The sequence below is a fragment of the Lontra canadensis genome, unplaced genomic scaffold, assembly GCF_010015895.1.
Source record: "Lontra canadensis isolate GAN:19392208 unplaced genomic scaffold, GSC_riverotter_1.0 scaffold112, whole genome shotgun sequence".
Classification (NCBI taxonomy): Eukaryota; Metazoa; Chordata; class Mammalia; order Carnivora; family Mustelidae; genus Lontra; species Lontra canadensis.
Window position 1 is genome coordinate 1,795,350 of NW_022631106.1, and position 20,649 is coordinate 1,815,998.

The following is a 20,649-nucleotide window of genomic DNA, read 5'->3' on the forward strand; positions in this document are numbered from 1 at the left end:
ACAGGCTTTTTGGTATAATAAAATATTTGAGTAATTCAGTCTCCTGAATGTATATAATATACATTAGGAAATTTTAGTTACGACCTTTAACCTTAATTAAATTCCATAGTATTCTGAATGCTTTAAAGATGTTTCTTACAAAAAATTTTTGTCCAGATTGATAGGTTGTATGATTGGAAAAAGAGCCCTGACTCTGATGTGGCTGCTACTTTAAAGAAGCAGAAAAAGAATACAAAAGATGAATTTGAGGAGCGAGCAAAGGCAATTATTGTGGAATTTGCACAGCAGGTAAGAAAACTTGCCTTATTAATGAAGAACTTACAGAAAAGAGTATTTTTTCCCTTTGTTCTCCTGTCCTTATAATAAAGCCAGCAGTTCACTCTTGCTGGTTCTCTTCTCATTGATGGCGAGTAGTGTTCTCCACTCTTCTCCTTTACCCCTGGTTTTCTTTTAAATTAGCTAATATTTCAAACATCTGTCTTCGTATTCCAAATGCTTACATTTTTAAAATAAAGTTGATTTGGAGGGGCGCCTGGGTAGCTCAGTTGGTTGTGTCTGACTCTTGTTTTCGGCTCAGATCATGATCTCAGGGTTGTGAGATCAAGCATTTTCTCAGGCTCTGTGCTCAGTGGGGAGTCTCCTTGGGGTTCTCTCTCCCTCTGCCCCTCCCTCACTAAAATAAATAAGTAAATCTAAAAAAAAGAATTTGACTTGATAAGAAACTACTTTCCTGTGATATTACTAATATACAGGATATGCATGATCTCTTTTTGAGTTTAGAAATTCGAACCATTTGCTTATCTGTTGTCTAATCAGTCATGCTGTCCTAGATACTTCCACGGCTTGGCCTTTTGGAATGATTTTGCTTTTTATGTCTCTAGGGTTTGAATGCAGCTTTGTTTTATGAGAATAAGGATCCCCGTACTTTTGTGTCCTTGGTACCTACCTCTGCGCATACTGGTGATGGCATGGGAAGTCTGATCTACCTTCTTGTTGAGTTAACTCAGACTATGTTGAGCAAGAGACTTGCACACTGTGAGGAGCTAAGAGCACAGGTTATGGAGGTAATGATCAGCTTTTGAATTTATTTTCCGTTTTGCCTTGAACAGTGAATTTTGGGAGGGGATGTCTTCTCTCAGATTCAGTCAACATAGTGTAGCATCTGACTCACTCCCTTTACACTTGTGTCTCTCAGGTTAAGGCTCTCCCAGGAATGGGCACCACGATAGATGTGATACTGATCAATGGGCGTTTGAAGGAAGGAGATACAATTATTGTTCCTGGAGTAGAAGGGCCCATTGTAACTCAGATTCGAGGCCTTCTTTTACCTCCTCCAATGAAGGAATTACGGGTGAAGGTAAGCCTAGGTGGTAAGTGTTGACCTATGGGGACATGTACAATGTGTATGAGTTCTGTTGAGGTCACTTCTTTACTTTGAGAGCTGCTTGGTTTAACACGCCCTCGCTCCTCATCATCTAAGCTTTCCATGAGAATGGAAGTATATTGTTTTGGTTCTATACTGCTAGTTTTTTTTAACATTTTTTTTTATGAAATAAAGCAAATGCAGAAAACTATACAAAACGTAGAGGAGAAGTCTAGCAGATTTTTAGGAAGCAGACAAACAGATGAAGACTAGAACATTGTTGACACCTTGGAAGACTGTGTGCTCCTCACGGATGTTTGCCACCCCCCACACCTTCCTAAAAGTTAACTGTGCTTCCATTTTTATGATAGTAACTAATATCCTTTTTAAAAAATAGCTTTAATATCTGAGTGTGTGCCCCTAAAAAAAGTATGTATGGACTTCATGTAAGTGGAATCATTCTCATTTCCATTGTATCTGGCTTCTTTTAGGTCAAAAAAACAAAACAAAACACACTTAAGATTTACCCATGTTGCATATAGCTGTAGTTCATTTTTGTTGGGTGGTATTCTACTGCATAACTGTCATGATTTATCTGTTCTCCTGTTGATGGCAAGCGTAGTGTATCTCCCCAGCTTTTAAATTTTTGCTCTTAACAACAGTGTTGTTGCTTTGAACATTCTTGTACTATCTCTTAGTGCAGTTGTGCAAATTTCTGCCGTGTATATGCGTAGGAGTGAATTGTGAGCCCCAGTTTTACTGGATAAGGCAACACTGTTGTTCCCAGTCTAACAAGTTACACTTTCAACTGCAGTATATTAGAGTTTGCATTACTTCACGTCTGTCAGCTCTTTGATGCAGTCATATTTTTAAATTTTGCCATCTGGTAGCTCATTTTTCTTTCATTCGGTACTTGCCTGATTAAAAACTGGTTGGCCATTATTTTGTTTGTTTGTTAGCCATTGAAGTTCACTCCTTTGTGAAATGTCCCTGTGCTCCAGCATTGTCTGTCTATTACAGTCAGGGGAGTAGTCCATATAGTCAGGAGACTGGTCTTTTGGTGGCTTACATGCATCAGAGCATCTTCTCCTACTGTCTCTCTGTGACCTTTTTACCTTTTCTATGGTATCTTAAGAAACAAATGTTTAATTTTAATGTTGAATTTATCAATCTTTTGTGCTTATTGCTTTTTGTGTCTACTTGAAGAAAAATTTTCCTACCTCACGGTCCTGAAAATACTATTTGTCATATCATCTCCTACTCCTAACCGCTTTTCAAATAAATATGGTAACAAATGTTTTAATGTCTACAGAACCAGTATGAAAAGCATAAAGAAGTAGAAGCAGCTCAGGGGGTAAAGATTCTTGGAAAAGACCTAGAGAAGACATTGGCTGGTTTACCCCTCCTGGTGGCTTATAAAGAAGATGAAATCCCAGTTCTTAAAGTAAGTTACTTAAAAAAAATTTTTTTTCCTACGAAGCTGTGTGAGTCCTGCTGCTGTGTTCAGCAGGGCACACGTTGGTAGCGATGAATGAAGTAGGCACCTCTGTCTTACCTGGTGGCTCTTAGCAAACAGTTCATGCTTTTAGAATTCTTCAGTTTGCACAGTACTCTGAATTAGCATAAATAATGTTTATATACACTAGAATTCTAAAATACATATTTAATATAAAATGAATCAAAAGCCCAGAAATTGGTGTTAATGTTTTTAGATATCCAAATATACAGACAGAACTCAAGAAAATCTTATAAGGAAGTAGGAGTCATTTTAAAGCTTGTGTGCCTGTCTGTAGGAGCACATGCCCACTGGAGTCCAGTTTACATGTCATTTGCCAAAGAGAAGATGGCACTCTCCCCAGCACGTTGGCTCATAGTGAATGCTGGGACTACCGTTACTCCTCAGACAGAACCAGATCACAGCCATCAGAGGATTGGCCACCTGAGGGCCAGTGAGAAGAGGGTAGGCATCCCTCTTTGGCCAGTCCCAACTATGGCAGGGACTGCTGCATCCTTCATGGCTAGGACATGGCTGTCCTACGTGTTCCCTGGGGGAAATCTCTTCATCTGTAAAGGAGCAGCAGTGGCAGAGGAAAAGGACTCCAAGGTTAGGGCATTTCAGTGAAGGCAGTCAAGCAGACCCTGTGGGCTATGGTGACACATTACATTGATGTAGTCCTTTTAATGTTGAAAAGATTGTTCTCATTTTGTTCTGCTCACCCATCTACCTTATTTGCCAAGTAAAGCCGAGGTTAACTAGATTTGTGTATTAATAAATCTAAGACAGTGGCGGCCCCGAATCTCTTCCTCCTTTCCAGCACAGGTTCTGCTCCACCTTACGTTTTTAGCCTTGATTTCATATTTCCATGTGAATGCTTAATTAAAAAGGGAAAGATAGTTTAATTCTAGGCCATTGCTGATAGAGATGTATTTACAACCTTGTCAAATTTAATTTCTTTTCAAGGATGAGTTGATCCATGAGTTAAAGCAGACACTAAATGCTATCAAGTTGGAAGAAAAAGGAGTCTATGTCCAGGCATCTACACTGGGATCTTTGGAAGCTCTACTTGAATTTCTAAAAACATCAGAAGTGCCCGTAAGTAATCCTTCCCAACTCCACAGGAGTCCATGATAGTCATGGTTTGTGGTGCTGTTTCTTTTACCTGACACACAGGCACTTAAGCTCAGAAACTCCTTTTCTACAGTATGCAGGAATTAACATTGGTCCAGTCCATAAAAAAGATGTTATGAAGGCTTCGGTGATGCTGGAACATGATCCCCAGTAAGTAATTTTTCTTTTGCTGTTTAGGCTTCCATATTACCTGTCCTTCATGACATACTCTTTGTTTCACCGAGTGATCCCTATTGTGTTTGAACCTTTCAGGTACGCAGTAATTTTGGCCTTTGATGTGAGAATTGAACGGGATGCACAAGAAATGGCCGATAGTTTAGGAGTTAGAATTTTTAGTGCAGAAATTATTTATCATTTATTTGATGCCTTTACGAAATATAGACAAGACTACAAGAAACAGAAACAAGAAGAATTTAAGTAAGTTGGTGATTTTGCTTACTGTGGGTCTTTGGTAACGAAGCTGGTTGAGAATTACCAAATACAAGTTTCTCCTGTTATCCTGAAAGTAAAGCGTTCCTGTGAAACCTTCCGTAAGCCGAAACGTGAAGAAGCAATTACCATTAATTTGCATGGAAAAATTTTTGAGCACTCCCAGGCGTGAACACAGACAGAGCTCACCGCTCTGGCGGCGCGATGCTGAGATGCTGAGTGTGGTCCCTGGAAAGAAGCTTTGCAGGGCCACACTGTCTGGGGTGCCCACTGCTTCTTAATGGCTCACTGCAAAACAAACGCTGAACATTTTGGCTTTTTGCTTTTCGTAAGAGTAAAAATCCTCCTCTTTTGGTTAGGGAAAGCAGGTACTAATACAGGTCTGTTGTAAAAGCAAGGTGGCATCAGGTGAACTTTGGCCACGTGGGGGATACTTGTGCCAGAAAGGTGTGTGGACAGTAGAATGGCATTGGCTCACCCAGAAGTAATGTATTAAAAACTATACATTCTGCCCATCTGAGCCATTGCAGCAGTATGTAAACTAATCCTCTGTAGCCTTAGTTTTTAATGTTCATGTTGGCAGGCCTGGGTCTCATTAACTGGCAAGTGGTTGCTAAAATCCTCTTGCTAGAGTTTCTGATCTGGGATTACTTGGGAAGGAAGGAAGGAACAAAATGGGAACGTGCATGGTGAGGGACTGAAATGAGGCAAGGTCTTCCATGGTAAGAGAGCTTGCTTCTGCAGCTCACCTCACAGCTTGTTCCGTGTACATGGCATCGCTGTAGGTGCTAGACGAGTCCGCACCGACTCTGACCAGGTCCTCTTGCAGCTCAGGCGAGACAAGCAGTGAATGCATGGGAAGTCGGGTAGGGGCTGCAGAGCAGCGCGGGGAAGGCCTAGATCAGGAGGAGAGCCGACAAGCAGTGTGGTCCGGGGCAGCAGCTCAGCTCCGTGTATCTCCCATCCAGACAGAGATCTGGAGGGACTGAAGTGAGCCGCCCAGACCCTTGGGGAGTTGTCCAGGCAGAAGGGCACACTGGGAGGCAGCCGTGTTCAATCTGACAGAGAGCAGTAAGGAGATGGGGTCAGAGAAGTTGGTAGGACTCTGTAGGATATGGGAGAATCTCAGGGAGGCAGCGAGTAGTCGTCAGGCTCCCAGTGTTCCAGGCAAGACATGAGGGTGGCTCAGTCCATAGGCAGTGACGGCTCCAATTGGGATACACATTTGAAGTAGAATTGCCAGGCAAGTAGTAGCATTTAGATGGGGATATGCTTACTTGAAATCATGAAACTGGAAGTAAAAAGATGTGGCTAAAGAAGACTGCTAGACACAGTGAGAACACTTTAAACACACGCTTGATAGGCAGGGAAGGTAGTATCCTTTTGGATCACCTCATTTGGGGACATGATATGGAGAAGGTGGCTGTGGTTTGATGCCAGTATGGTCCCCAGAGTAGGCTGCCTGTGTGCCTGACCGTGGGTCCGGTCAGGGTTCTAAGCTCCATCTAAATTGAGGGGCAGGGGTCAGTGTTCCTGTGATACAGCTTAAGACTTGGGAAGCAACAGCATGGATGGAGGGAGGGGAAGAGGATGGTGAGGGGAAGAAGCACTCAGGTGGGTGGCCTGGACCAGGGCAGACACCGTGGAGGGCTGTCCACAGCATCCATCCTGCTCTTCCGGCACCGCCTGGGGAGTGCTGCTTTCAGCCAACAGAAGAAGCCTCATACTCACTTGTATTTGCTTTTTTCATGTTCAAGTGGTTTTGTCAGCTTCAAAATTTTTGGGTTTTCTTTTTTTCCTTTTAGGCACATAGCAGTATTTCCCTGCAAGATGAAAATCCTCCCCCAGTATATTTTTAATTCTCGAGACCCAATAGTGATGGGAGTGACTGTGGAAGCAGGTCAGGTGAAACAGGGGACACCCATGTGCGTCCCTAGCAAAAATGTAAGTTTTGGTTGTACTTTGAAAACAAGTGTGGTCTCTTAAAGGAATAAAATGGGGAGTCCAGGAGTGGTGAAAACAAGCAGAGCTTGTCACCTTCTATGATTTATACCTCAGTGAGGAGTGCCAGTGTTGATTCTTAGCACCAGCAAATAAAGGTGCAAGGTACTGTGAAATAGTGCCCTTTTAAAGGTTTTTTGAAGTTTCAAGCGTGGGGAGAAGTTCAAAGAATAGAATAATGGACACCCATATTCCTAAGAAAAATTAACACTAACTCAGTAATGTTCTGTAATTTATAGTTCTCATACTACACTTCTCCTACTGTCCCAAGTATCTTTCATAGTGCCACCTGCTGACCTGGTCCAGGATTCCTTCAAGGTGCACTACATTTGGTTATTATGGGTTTGGTCTCAGTAGGACCAGCCCCTCCCCCATCCTCTCTGGGGTCCATTTGTTTTGCAGATTATTTCTCAACTTGAATTTGTCGGATTGTTTCCTCCTCGCTAGACAGAAGTTACAGTGGTTGAAACGGATAGTATATGCACAGGTGCTCCTGCCTGCCTCCAGCCCCATCACACAGACTTTCTTACTGTGGCGATGCCATCTTCGTTCACTGGGGGAAATGCTGTTGGCTCAGCATTGCCGTTAGAAACCTATCTTTCTCCCTTTATAATTAAGTAATCCCTGGGGCACTTTTGAGTACCTGTGAATATCCTGCTAGGCTTAGTAATTGGTAATCCTTGCCTGTGAGGCAGTTACGCAAAAGTTGGTAACATTGTGATCCACCCCCGCCCCCAAATACTTTTGTAAAGAACTTTCCTTCCCCCTGAACTTTTCAGTAAGTAACTCATGCACACTCCCTTTTTTAAAAAAAGTGAAGTTTTAATCCATTACCATTATCCATTCTGGTCAGTGGGAGCCCATTCGAGCTGGTTACTTCAGCACTTGGAGCATTTTCTTCCTTCTGGTGCAGGAAGATGCTCCAGGCTCATCTAGCACTTTCCCTGCCCCAGACCTGGTTCCTTTAATGGCAAGTGGCACTTAGAAGTCATCTGAGCACTAGGACTTGTTGCTTTTATAACATTTCAGTGGACTGTGGTAGGACATTTGCTTGCAGCAGTTCTCTCCTCTGTGGCTTTGGCCACCCCAGGCACTCCCCATTTTCACTGTTACTCTCCTCTATCTCTTGACAAGGCAGGCAGTGCAGTGGTTTTCTCCTGTAACTGAGCTGAGGCTGCTCACAGCTTTTATCCTCTAACCTCAGCCTACAGGGCCCCACATCATGTGTCTCTGGCTGCCACCCTGACTTATTCTGACCACTCCAAGCTCATTTCCGATTGAGGTTTGTGCTTGCCTCTCCTTCACTATGGCACCTGCTGTGTGTATAAGGGTACAGCAGAAATAGCAAGTTGACCGGGTACTTCCCAAGTTGTCTAGCATACGAGTGACCTCCTTCACAAGCCAACTTGTGACAGGCAGAGGGGATGTGGTGGTGTCATTCCCTACTGTTCCAGTGAGAAAATCACACGGTGATGAGTGCTCAGGAAGGGGCACAGAGCCAAGGCTTCAATTGGCCCTCTTGCTCCAGTTTTTATTTCAGCTGTCCAGTTGCATTGCCTGTGACTGGCCAGATTGCTCTGCTTACACTACAGTTCTTATTTTACAGTTTGTTGACATTGGAATAGTAACAAGTATTGAAATAAACCATAAACAAGTGGATGTTGCAAAAAAAGGACAAGAAGTCTGTGTCAAAATAGAACCTATCCCTGGTGAATCTCCCAAAATGTATGGGAGACATTTTGAAGCCACAGACATTCTTGTCAGTAAGGTAAGTGTGTCCTTAAAGTGGCTCATTTTAAGAAAGTGGGGGTTCATTGCTTGTGGTTCATTTTAAGAAAGTGGGGGGTTCGGTGCTTCTGTGGTTACCTTTACGCAGTAGCACTGAGGACTGGATTCTTCGTTAGGGCAGGTCCGTGATGCGGCCTTGTCTTTGTTGAGGAAGGGGCCTCCTCAGAGAGTGCCCGCCAGGACTTGCAGAGAATCTGCTCCTCTAAAAGGCAAATACTGCACTTGTATTTTGGCTAAGGTTTCTTTTTTAATGAGCAGTAGCCGATGACAGGCATGGGCCACATTTTGGGGGGCAGGGAGCACATGGTTGTTACACTGTTGTTGACCTTGTTTGTGCCTCGGGCTTGCAGATCAGCCGGCAGTCCATCGATGCCCTCAAAGACTGGTTCAGAGATGAGATGCAGAAGAGTGATTGGCAGCTTATTGTGGAGCTGAAGAAAGTATTTGAAATCATCTAATTTTTCCACATGGGGCAGGAATTGGAATAAATGCAATATTACGTTGTAAAATCACCAAAAAAAAGACAAAAATGGAACGGATGGATCTGGACACTGATGAACTTAAGCATGGAAGGAAAAAAATAGGCGTATAAAATGTTTTCCATGAGAAACCAAGAAACTTACACTGGTTTGACAGTGGTCAATTACATGTCCCCACAGTTCCAATGTGCCTGTTCACCTGCCCCTTCCTTTCCCAACCCTTCTCTACCGGCTGCTGTTTTAAAGTTTGCCCTAACCCAAATTTGGATTTTTATTACAGATCTAAAGCTCTTTCAATTTTATACTGATTAAATCAGTACTGCAGTATTTGATTAACCAAGCTTCTGCAGATTTTGTGATTCTTGGGACTTTTTTGATGTAAGAAATACTTCTTTATTTATGCATATTCCTTCCCACAGTGATTTTTTTTCCAGCATTCTTCTGCCGTATACCCTTAGGAATTTTTTAAAATAGAAAATTAGGCACTCTGATATCTGCTTTGTGTGAAACCATGGTGTAAAGCATAGCTGGCTGCTATTTACTGCTTGTGTAGTCCGGAGAGTCCACTGTAATCAGCACAATTCTGAACTACCAATAAAGAAAACAGACATTCACCAGTGAGCTCTGTTAGGCCTTCATGCTAGCGTAGCTTCTCTCCATGAGTCATCAGCTTCAGTGTAATACCTTGTGTGCCAGCACGTGAGCGTTAGAATTTTTGTACATCCATCATGCATAAGTTTCCTGATGGGGCAGTAAGTAGGGAGCTGATGGATTATGTGGGCTTAGTGCTCCGAAGTTGTAGCAGAGACGTCACGATTCGTTGATGGCAGTAATTGGGTTTTAGCTAGTTTTCCCCAAGAATGTGGGAAGTCCACACAAAAAAGTAAGATCTCTAGTATCAGACTACCTATTTATGTTGATAGCACAGTATTGAAGGCAATGGGAGGCATTTGTCCCCAAGTATTCACTGGCATAGGATTATAAATTATATTTTTCAACTATTATGGTATAACCTAGCCTAGAAAAACACTATATACATCTGAAAATCTGTACCATTCTTCAATACGACTGAAGTTTCTCAAGGGACAGTAGAAGCAGAGACAATTTTCCCAGGAAAAAACTTAATATTCAATTATGTGTGTGTTTTAATTTAAAATAAGTAAAGACGACTTTCTTAACATGCTCCTGTGTTCATGCTTGGGGAGAAGAATGATTAAGATTATTTAGAAGCTTTACCCGGAACAAGCAGAATCCCAGTCTGGGACCTCTCAGGAATCTCAAAGCTTAGCATGGAGCCTGTGACAGTCCGGCTTGTAGGTTTCCTCAGCCTTTAAATATAATAAACAGTGCAGGATGTGCTTCCTAAAGGAGTCACAAAAAGGAGCCTGTACAAAATATACATACAGTTCTTTATTAAACAACTGTAAACACTTCACTGTAAAAATCCATAAAACTTTATAAACAAACATTTTGTAAATAGAATCTATACTACATTAAAGAACACAATTATTTACATGCAATACTGACAAATTTGGCACTTGTTGAAAAGAAATATACAAAACACTTGCTTAAAAAGAAATTTAAACTTAGAAAAACTCCAAGCATTACTATCATGCACTTTGCAAATACCTCACAAGCACTTATGGCACAGCTAGCCGAGAGCACCAGGCTCCCTGGTGAGATTTATGTAACTTTTAATGTGCTTCCATAAGTTTGTTGTAAAACCACCTGAACATTGTCAAGAATAAAGTCAAATGCCATGTTCCAAACCGATTCCACCGACTGCTGCATCAACCTAAAAGGCGGGTTAAGAAAAAACACCAGGTAAGACCAACGACTCCTCCCGTGGGAATCCGTTCAAAGTGTATCGTTAGGGTTTTAAACTGTATAAATCTCAAGGTGCACAACCTTTTGATCATTTGGGATTCAAAATGAAGGGTACCGCCTTTCACTACCTCCACAGTTAACAGCGTAGAAGCTGCTCCATGCCTCACCGGAGTAGCTGAGTGACATTCCCCATTTTACCTTCTGATAAAAGTATTGAATAGTTACCTTTTCATGTATTTGATAACTAGGTCCAGTTTTTCCAAATCTTTTTCTTCTATTAGATCAGTACAGTATTTCACAACTTGTAGAATGTCTTCTTCCATTGGATCTAAAGAGTCGGGGGGAGGAAACTCAAATAAGGACCAACCTCCTTCGGAAGAAGGCAGGCAGGCAGCTGCAGACATGAAGGACACCCACGTTTCTCTAACTACCGCAATGACTTAGCCATCAAACACAGGGTCTACAGTATGGAGATTTCAGAGTCCGCCCCAGCGTTTCAAAGGTTAGAGGGTGCCTGGGTTTAGCCTACCAGATTTAGAAAAATGTACTCTGTTTCTATAGAGGAGCATGTTCCTGTTCTAAAATCCTAGAAGCACTGCATCTCAGTCTGTGGCGGTCCCGCTGGCCAAGCCAACCTGAGATGGTAGTTATCCATTCTTTGAGCAAAGTCTTCACATCACTGAATTCAACAGCTCCCGCTAGGTTAGGTGCCGGGGGTCTTCCGCAGCCAGCAGGCTCAGGCTGCGAGCTGGAAGGGCCTGGCACACCTGAAGTGGAAGCAGAGAGTTCTCCCTGTTAAAGAAAACAAACGATAAAAAGTGCTATATTTACATTAACAGCGAGTACGTTAACATCTGATCGAAAGAAAGGTCAAAGTTTTAAAAAGTATGAGAACTATTACCAGAGGTTTCTCAGAAGCAGGACCTTCATGTTTTAGAAACCCATCGATTAACTTCTGGGGACTCCCGCAGGCCCCCGGCAGAGTTTTCACAGGACTGGTAAGCAACTTGTTTTTCAAAGGACTCTCAATCTTTTTGGGGGAACTGATGGGGTTTTTTTTCTTGTTTCGTTTCTTTTCTTTCACTGTTGCTGGTTTGAGCTGACGTAACAGATTCTTTGGCACTAAAAGAATATGAACGTGAGATCCTCAACAAAGTATGTATGGACAGTACGACGAGTTCTTGTTCCTCCTCCTCAGATACAACCCAACCTGTGCGTGCACACATCCCGACACGGGCCCCTGAGCCAGACGGTGCGTGGGGAAAGCACGAGGCTGCAAGTTCAGGCTGCGGGACGCCCACTCCCTGTGCTTAGTCACTGAAGTGGGTTCTGTAGGGACAGGCTTATAAGGACTAATTGGAAATTCAACAGATGAGGTACGCACGCAGTATTGTAATGTGCGTTCAGAGACCTTCAGATTTTCAGTTAGACCTTCAGACCTAACTCTGATGTATCCATCTCGAGTATTCAAAAGATTTCTGGTAATCAGACCTTTTTCTGAGATGAAGGTGTTAAGTCAAGAAGCTACAAATACAGGTCCAGTTAGGACTGTGACAACACTTACCTGCACCATATACTCATTCCGCTCTGACACCAAGAGCTCTCAGTGTGACTAGCAGCTCAGACGCCGGCTGCTAAGCTCACCTGACGTGCTCACCCCACAGGAACTCCTTTCTCGTCTTCAGTTGTGTTACAGGTCTCTTCCCTGGCTTACCTGACGCAGCGGCCAGCTGCTGGTGAGTAGCGTTCTCTCCCTGCCTTTGTCTTTGATCATACGCTGCCTTCAGCTCCTTCTGAAGCTCGGCAGGAAGGGCAGCAAACACCTCAGGGTCCACCTAGTGGAAACAAGAAGGTTCAAAATCAAACCTGAGCTGATGCTCTTTCACAAAACATTTTGTTTTCAAATCATGCTTTTCTGATCTGTATGAATTCTTAATACGTCCTCAATATTAAAGCTCATTGTATCACAAGGTTTTAGGGTTAGAATAAGAAAATTTGGGGCTAAGAATGGACTTAAAACCACTGCATAACTATCAGGGCAAGCAGGACTACCAGAAAATGGGGGGGGGACAAGAAAGCGGGTTCATTTGCAAAGTTTTTTGTTTCTTAAACACCAAGCTTAGACTGTGTAACTATCTCTGGTCTGTAATTCTCTATCTCCACCTAGTTATTTGAAGTGTGGCCCAAGGGTCATCCCTGCCCAAGAAAAGAAACAATTTGTTCCTGTTCTACTTCTGGGTGGAGATTTCAAGCACCCACATAACCTATCTTCCCTCTTCTCTACCAGTCTGTCTCCTTTAGATGATGCAGAAATGAGCCAATCCCTCTGCTCCCAGTGGATATGGATACTGAGAGTTTAGGGTCCAAGAGAAAAGAGGAAATAAGATATGCCCTGAGCTGGGGCAGGACAGGTGAGCATATGTAGGGTAGAAAGTCTCTAATAACTTACCTGTGAAAATGCTGGAAGGGCTATGACGTTAATTCCTGCGTCACTGTTAGATTCTTGAGGTTCTGGTATTTGTAGCAAAACCGTCCCAACTGGTTGTGGCAAAATTCCTGTATTACAGCCATTTACTGGCTCTTTCCTTTTGTCGCCATGCAGCTCCCCTTGCTGACCAGCACAAGCCTGCTCTATTTGTTCCCGGAGATCGGGTGGAAGTGCTTCTAAAACAGACTGATCGAGCTATAAAATACCACAAAAGTCTGAAGTTAAAGCGTGCTCAGAGAGGAGGTTAGGAGAGTTAGTATTCTCACGTTCACTTCAATTTGAACATCCTGGACAACAAACAAAGGGTGCAGAGAAGCAGGCTAGAAAAGCTAACCCTCCGAAGCAGCACATTTTCGGAAGGTTTTTCGCCTTTCACCATTGAAGCCTGGCTAGTACTACGTGGAGTCTGGAGAGACACGTGCACACTGTATACCCACTACACCAGCAGCACCGCCAGATCAGGCAGGTCCAAACAGTCCCTGCATCTCCGGCCACCGCGGCAGAGAGACTTCTCTCAGACCCCCCCGGGGGCAGGGGCCAGTGCCTGTGGGATATGTCAGATTTCTGGAATGCGATAACGGAGTTCTGTTTACCTTTCACACAGACTATCTGCCCCCAATTACAAATAATTCTGGTTCTGACAACACTAAGAAAAAAGGGATTCTAGAAACTAACTTTTCTCTAGCCTACACACCAGATTCCTCTGCACATCTGTGCCCTTCCACTAAGCAGCATGGAATCCCATAAGCTGCATAGGCCAGTGTTGTACTTTGCCAGGAACAACTATTTCTGGATAACTCACTAGCATCTGGGACCCAATGCAAGTGTATCACAACCGTCCCTTTCCCAGCTTTAAAGCCTGTGTGTAGGTTTCCTTCAGCCTCCTACTATTTAGTAGAGCAGAAAAATGGACTTGCCCAATATAGCTTATAGTGCTATCTCAACCTTACAAGGAGCAAAAATTCCAACCGTACTCCACATTTACCGTGCACATCAATGGAATTACTGGCTTATGTTAGGAAAACCATTCCCTCTACAGAAAGAACGGTTTCCAAATGCTGCAAGAAAAACCTTGGATATAGGCCCCTACTGATGAGCACCAAAGCTGTACTGCTGAACAGAGTTAAACCTGTATCATGACCACTGCTACAGAGAGATAAAAGTGGCTAGTGATGGCAGTCTGCAGAACTGGCTTCCGTCCACGTTCTACAACTTGCAAGAGTTGCAGATCTTCCCAAAAGCAGCACCTTTTTCCTAATGTGATCTTTCTCGTTTGGAATTCAGTCAACGGGTGATGTGTCCCTGATCTACCTGACAAGTAGCCCTCTCCCCTTCTTGGCTATGCTGACAACTAAAAACGTCATTCCTACTTTGAAACTGCTTTTGCACTTACATAATACTTAGAGCTATAAAATATACCTGGGAAGGTGATGGAACCTCTATACTCAGGTTAAGTCTTGATTTTAAACTGATGGGAGAATGTAGACCATTCCATTTCCCTGAAGACTCAGCTTTGCTAGTAACAGGATTGACACTTGATGTCAGGTGTGTAGAAAAAGATGGCATGAAAGTGCAATTTCTAGAAGCAGAGGATATTTCCAGATCCATAGCAGCCACAAATACTGAAAGTACAGAAAATACATAAAACAGCTTCTTCATGTCCTTAGGGATGGGATAATATGGACTACTTTAATCCACTGTAGGTAAAAACCAACTTATACTACTGACTCCTTATAATCCAGAATGTCGATGTGTTTCTTAAAAAGTAGATCCATGCCAGACAATTGTTAGATTAACTTATTAGCCTTCCTAAGGGTAAAAGCACCACCAAAACTAGAACCACAGTTATGACCACTGACCTTCCTTATGCTCCTCTTCTGTGGATTTCTTAGCTTTCTGAACTTGGAAGAGATCCAGGACAGAGTGTGACCCACCAGGAAAGTGGCTTGACTGAACTGACGGGCGACTGGGGCATGCGGAAGGGTTTGGATTGGTCGGGACCAACTGATTGACTTGAATCCCAACCTAGAACCAGAAGTGGAAATGTGTTTCCAGGAAAACTGAAGCAAGAATATGAATTAACTATGCAAACTTCTCAGCTATTCCTTTTTAAAAAGATCTTCTAGGTCCTATTTCTAGAATAAAAGATTAAAGTATTCCAACAGTATTCTATTATGATTTATTACAAAAACTACTGACTAGCTAGCAAGCAGTTACTCACCTCAATCTTGGAGTATCCAATTCTATCCAAATACACTGCAATCTCTTCAAAATCAGAAAAAATCCAAAAAGTATAACACTTTTATATCCCACTAAAGTTCTAATCAACCAAATTTTTAACATTAAAAAAAACTCCATAGAGAGCATTCTACTTGCAGCCTTACTTCATTTATCATTTTTGTTTAAAATGAAGTACTTCTCAAATAAACGGGTGTGGGGGGGATGGGCAGTGCCCGGGGGTACACCGCACCCTGAGGCGTCTAGATAACAACACCCCACACCACCATAAAGTCTTACTATAACAATATTTCAGAGAGAAGTTTTAATCGTGTCTGGTTTAGTAATTCTTTAATCCTTCCAAAAATGCCACACCAAACCAATAAATGCCTTTTACTCACATATGTGTACACACACAGTGGAACCTGCAATGGTTCATCCTTAAGAAAATTAAGATTTTTACATTTTTTTATACCATCTCACCTAATGTCCCAAAAGCATGTTTGTGTGCCTGTGGTAAATGCTCCCTTCTAGAGCATCAACAGACATCAGAATGAATTTGGTTAAAAAGGACCTTAAAGGTACAAGAATTATTTGCAGTTCTATACTCCTCACAGTCCCATCTACTTCCAGGGGATTGAGAATGGGAAGAAAGATAAGGTAGGTAAAATAAGCCCTTGGTTAACTAAAAGATACTCTAAAAATTTAAGATAACAAAATCATTCTACACAGAAAACTAAGAGCTTTCAGAACAAATTTGACTCTGTGCTGAAAAATAACAAGATCAGATCAGTTAAGAAAGTCAACAATTTTTCAGTTTCTAGTCTCCTGGTATTATCTCAAATAAGATGAAAATACGCACATAAACCCACTACCCCCTCATGACCATTCTTAGATCAAGCCTTAAATGAGAAAAACATTGCAGAAAGGCAGAATTTTAAAATGTTACTTACCCCTCTCATATCTGATATATTTAGTTTCATCGTATGAAACATGTTTAGTGTAGCTTTTCCAATTATCTTTGCGCTATCTGTTGCCTGGTCAAGAGTTACAGTCCTGTAAGTGATAGAATTAACTTTTTTAAAGGAACAAAAGCTACATCCCATATATATATTCACTAGTACCTCACAGGTATTGAACTATGTGAAAAGGCAGAGGAAACTTGTCAAGAAAGTTACAAAAAAGTTTAAATAATTAAATACTAAATATAATCACTGAAAAACGAATGAGAATGTCTTCCTTCAAGGAAACCAGTAATAACAAATTAATTACATTGACAACAAGGAGTAAAAGAAAAACCATACAGAACGCTCGGACTTTGAGATACAGACTAAAGAAGACCTGGCCAACTGAAAATAAGTTGGAAAAAATTCTTTAAAAAGATGTATTTTAGTTAACATGTATATATACAAATAACATATTATGTTGCAACTAAAGCATGAATGTAAATATGTTTGAGATTCCAACAGAAATTTTAAATTTTACATTAAAAAATTAAATATTTACATTCCAAGATTATCCATGTTGAGGTATGAAAAGATGAATACCCATGTTTTCTTGACTTTTGTTATGTTTGAAGTAAATTCATACCTGAATAATTTCAACATGCGAGTATGTGCATGACAATTCTCAGAAGCTCTAGAAATCAACAAATGTGTGGGCAGCTATGACAAAGGAAATACAGTGGTACCCTGTCTAAAACCCAGTGGGACTGGAATACACAATTCTTAGATCTTTAAGAATTCTCGAAGGGGGAGGGAAAACTGCCAGCATTAGTAGGTGATAAAAACTATTTTTTTTTTTTTTTTGGACAGAGATCACAAGTAGGCAGAGAGAGGGGGGGAAGCAGGCTCCCCACTAAGCAGAGAGCCCGATGCGGGGCTCGATCCCAGGACCCTGAGATCATGACCTGAGCCAAAGGCAGAGGCTTAACCCACTGAGCCACCCAGGTGCCCCTAAAAACTATTTTATTATATTTTAACTTTCTCAGTATGTGAGGACATTATGTACATCCATGAAAGTTACCCATATTTTTAAGGAAACCATTTGCAAAATATTTCCATTGATTTCTTGCCTCAATTAAGTTTATTTCATACAAATAAATCCAGAAGAACTTAAGAACAAGATTTTTAGTGGACCATGGTGGTTTAAATGTGTTTATCTTCTTATCTTTCCAGAATACCATTAAACTGTCTTGGAAACAATTTTTAAGTATTGGGTCAACCGTTATTTATTTATTTTTTGGTTAATCGTGATCTAGAAGACTGAAAGCACATTAGAAAATGTAAGTTTACCAAATATGCCTGCTATGCCTAAAAAGCAAGGCACCAGCTTGAGAGAAGTCAATTTATGTTATAGAACCTCAGAAATGCTCCATGATTGGAAGTGTCAGGTGCCAGCAAAGGGGGTGAGAAGGGGGAGAGAACGTGTGTGTGCCGCAGAGACAGAGTCAGTCCTTCCTCTGGGATGCACTATACCTGGCATGTCGACGCTGAGAGTTAGGGGACATCATGCATGGCCAAGGGGAGGGAGGCACCTCACTCAAAAGAAACTACACTACCAGACTGCTCTTCCACTGAGAAACCAGAATGCCAGCTGCCATCTTCACACCGGCTCACCAACTGTGGGCTAGAGATGGGAAGACCTCTCTCACGGCAAACTGACAAGCCTAACAGCAGAGACCACAAATACAACTGGTTGTGATAACCAAAGACCAAGCCCCTCAATCACTCGTCTATGATGAAGCCCACTGGTCCACACGTCCCACTACAAATCTAGAGGCTCCAAATAAAATTTTAGAAGTTCATGTCTCAACAGACAGCCATGGACTATCACACAGACAGGTGAAGAAAACCTCTAATTATAAAAACAGTAAAAAAAAAAAAAAAAAAAAAAAAAAAGGTATCAGAAGAAACAAGTGACAGAGGGAACAGAAGAGTATTTAAAAGAGAGAATACAGCATCTGTGAAATAACAGATACTCATATTTAAATGTCCAAAGAATTAAGAAATACTCAGAAGTTTAAAATGTTGGTAGAAATAAAAAATTACTATTGATTAAGTACCTGGCACAAAAACAAGGACCAAATAAAATTCCAGAACCCCTGGGACACCTGGGTGGCTCAGTCCGTTAAGCGTCTGCCTTCAGCTCAGGTCATGATCCCAGAGGTCTGGGGTCAAGCCCTGCATCAGACTCCCTGCTCAGCAGGAAGTCTGCTTCTCCCTCTCCCTCTGCTGTTCCCCCTGCTGTGCTCTCTAGCTCTGTCAAGGAAGTAACTAAAATCTTAAAAAAAAAAAAAAAAAAGAAATAGGCCATCAAAAGAGCACTGAGCTTCTCAAAAGTAATCCTGGAAATAAAAGATGACAATGGAGTCTTTAAATGAGGAAAAATGATTTCTAACTATAACTTTTAAGTCAGTAAAACTACTGAGCATGAGGACAGACAGGTTCAAAACAATTTATACCCATGCCTTCTTTCTCACTAGATACTAGGAGGAGACCAGGGATGCAGGAAAACAGGATCCTACCCAGATCATAGAGAAGGGACACCCCTTCGATCCCAGTCCACAGTACATCTAATCCCGATTGCACTGGCACGCTGGAGGGCCCTCAAGAGAGCGCTCCAAGAGAAAAGATCGAACCAGGTGATTAACTGGTGCACTGAAACACACTAGGAGGGAATTTGGCAAATTCACAAAAAAGCCAACAAACAAAACGAGAAGCTCAGTAACTCCAGGACAAACAAGTTCCACAAAAAAAGGGAATGTGGTCGTAGCAGACTCTGTGATCAACCATGTGGGGCTGCACAGGATCACCGCCACGGAACACTGCTGGGGGCAAAGGAAATGCATCAGGGGAAACAGGAACAGGCAGTGGAAGAGAAGTAGTGCAGGGGACTGTGTGTGTGTGTGTGTGTGTGTGTGTGTGTGTGTGTGTGTGTTTATAAAACTAAAATTAAAAGCACATATATACAAAAGAGAGCCACAGCGGGGGAATTATTTCCCCAAAAGAAAAACTGTTAAAACTCCCTATGTGATAATTAAGCCACAGATCTCAACTTACATAGGGCTCTTTGACGTGTCCTTTGTGTTACAGTACTATAACATATCACAGTCTGGGAGGCACATGATTGTCACATAGCTAATGACAAGAGGTAAAAGAATCATGAGACGTGGAGTACCACTTCCTGACTCGGCAGCGGCCCACAGACTTTTTCTGTAAAGGGCCAGAGAGTAAATCGCCTGTGCTTTATGGTGCCTCTCAAACAGTCTTCACTTTGCACAGACTTTTAGATAAATACCATTCTTGGCTCACACAAACCACATAAAAACAGGCCGCAGGCTGGATAAGGCCCACAGGATACACTGTGTCAACCCAGAAGCAGAGGAAATACAAGGTCAGTGTTAGAGTATTTCATAATCCCTCCCCTAAAGCATTCCTCACGCAGTTAAAACACCACCGAGATGTTAGGTTTTAAGTTAATGGTTTACAACTGATCTGAATGTTCTTAATATTTATAAAATTACACCTGTTTTGATTAATCATGTGCTCTTTTACATCATCTTCTCCAAAATAAGTATTTTTTAAAAATTTTATGTATTTAAATCAATATTTACTGAAAAATTTTATTTGAGAGAGAAAGAGAATGAGAGAGAGAGAGTATGAGAAGGGGGAAGGGTCAGAGGGAGAAGCAGACTCCCAGATGAGCAGGGAGCCCAATGTAGGACTCGATCCCGGGACTCCAGGATCATAACCTAAGCCGAAGGCGGTCACTTAACCAACTGAGCCACCCAGGTGCCCTCCAAAAGAAGTATTTTAAGGACACAGCAAAATGTACACCTGACTACCAGCTATGCACAGCAGATTGTAAACTGTCCTGTGGTTATTCAACTGAGTCCTCATCTCGTTAGAGACGAACACTGAAATATCTGTGGGAGAAATGAGCTGGTATCGGAGATTTGCTTCAAAATCACTGGGAAGAAAGGGAGTTAGGATGGTACGGAGGCGCTGATAGCAGTACTAGAATCAGGTAATGGGTTCACTCTACTGTTCTACTTTTATTTATTTTTTTTTTTTAAAGATTTTATTTATTTATTTGAAAGAGAGGCAGTGAGAGAGAGCATGAGCGAGGAGAAGGTCAGAGGGAGAAGCAGACTCCCCGTGGAGCTGGGAGCCTGATGTGGGACTCGATCCCGGGACTCCGAGATCATAACCTGAGCTGAAAGCAGTCGTCCAACCAACTGAGCCACCCAGGCATCCCTACTGTTCTACTTTTAAATGTTTTAAATTTTCCTAGTGAAACTCCTTAAGTTCAGGACAAAAATGGAACAAATACCAACAGCGAGCAGATAATGCGCTCACAAAATGGCTATTATCCTTCAACTGGGGGTCGGGGGAATAAAGTTACAATTAATCCTAGTTTTCTTCAT

The 20,649-nt window shown here is 42.0% G+C and overlaps 2 protein-coding genes across 11 annotated transcripts in view; one reads left to right on the forward strand and one right to left on the reverse strand.

Annotated features, from left to right (window-relative positions):
* EIF5B (eukaryotic translation initiation factor 5B) overlaps positions 1–9,300 on the forward strand; it is an 85,679-nt gene extending 76,379 nt beyond the window's left edge. For both annotated transcript variants that reach the window (XM_032840320.1, XM_032840319.1), the window contains exons 15-24: positions 157–288; positions 882–1,064; positions 1,196–1,357; positions 2,676–2,807; positions 3,825–3,956; positions 4,066–4,142; positions 4,245–4,409; positions 6,227–6,365; positions 8,029–8,190; positions 8,561–9,300. In XM_032840320.1, coding sequence (XP_032696211.1) covers positions 157–288; positions 882–1,064; positions 1,196–1,357; positions 2,676–2,807; positions 3,825–3,956; positions 4,066–4,142; positions 4,245–4,409; positions 6,227–6,365; positions 8,029–8,190; positions 8,561–8,668 — 1,392 coding nt within the window. In that variant the 3' untranslated portion in view covers positions 8,669–9,300. The remainder of the gene's footprint in view (positions 1–156; positions 289–881; positions 1,065–1,195; positions 1,358–2,675; positions 2,808–3,824; positions 3,957–4,065; positions 4,143–4,244; positions 4,410–6,226; positions 6,366–8,028; positions 8,191–8,560) is intronic.
* Positions 9,301–10,081: 781 nt separating this feature from the next.
* The window catches only part of REV1 (REV1 DNA directed polymerase), a 93,480-nt gene continuing 82,912 nt past the window's right edge, over positions 10,082–20,649 (reverse strand). For 8 of the 9 annotated variants that reach the window (XM_032840311.1, XM_032840310.1, XM_032840314.1 and 5 more), the window contains 9 exons: positions 16,175–16,277; positions 14,864–15,029; positions 14,424–14,626; positions 12,966–13,199; positions 12,231–12,351; positions 11,418–11,638; positions 11,152–11,308; positions 10,742–10,844; positions 10,082–10,484 (listed from right to left, as the gene is read on the reverse strand). In XM_032840311.1, the coding sequence (XP_032696202.1) occupies positions 10,373–10,484; positions 10,742–10,844; positions 11,152–11,308; positions 11,418–11,638; positions 12,231–12,351; positions 12,966–13,199; positions 14,424–14,626; positions 14,864–15,029; positions 16,175–16,277 (1,420 nt within the window). In that variant the 3' untranslated portion in view covers positions 10,082–10,372. The remainder of the gene's footprint in view (positions 10,485–10,741; positions 10,845–11,151; positions 11,309–11,417; positions 11,639–12,230; positions 12,352–12,965; positions 13,200–14,423; positions 14,627–14,863; positions 15,030–16,174; positions 16,278–20,649) is intronic. The other variant, XR_004380621.1, reaches the window with a different exon arrangement.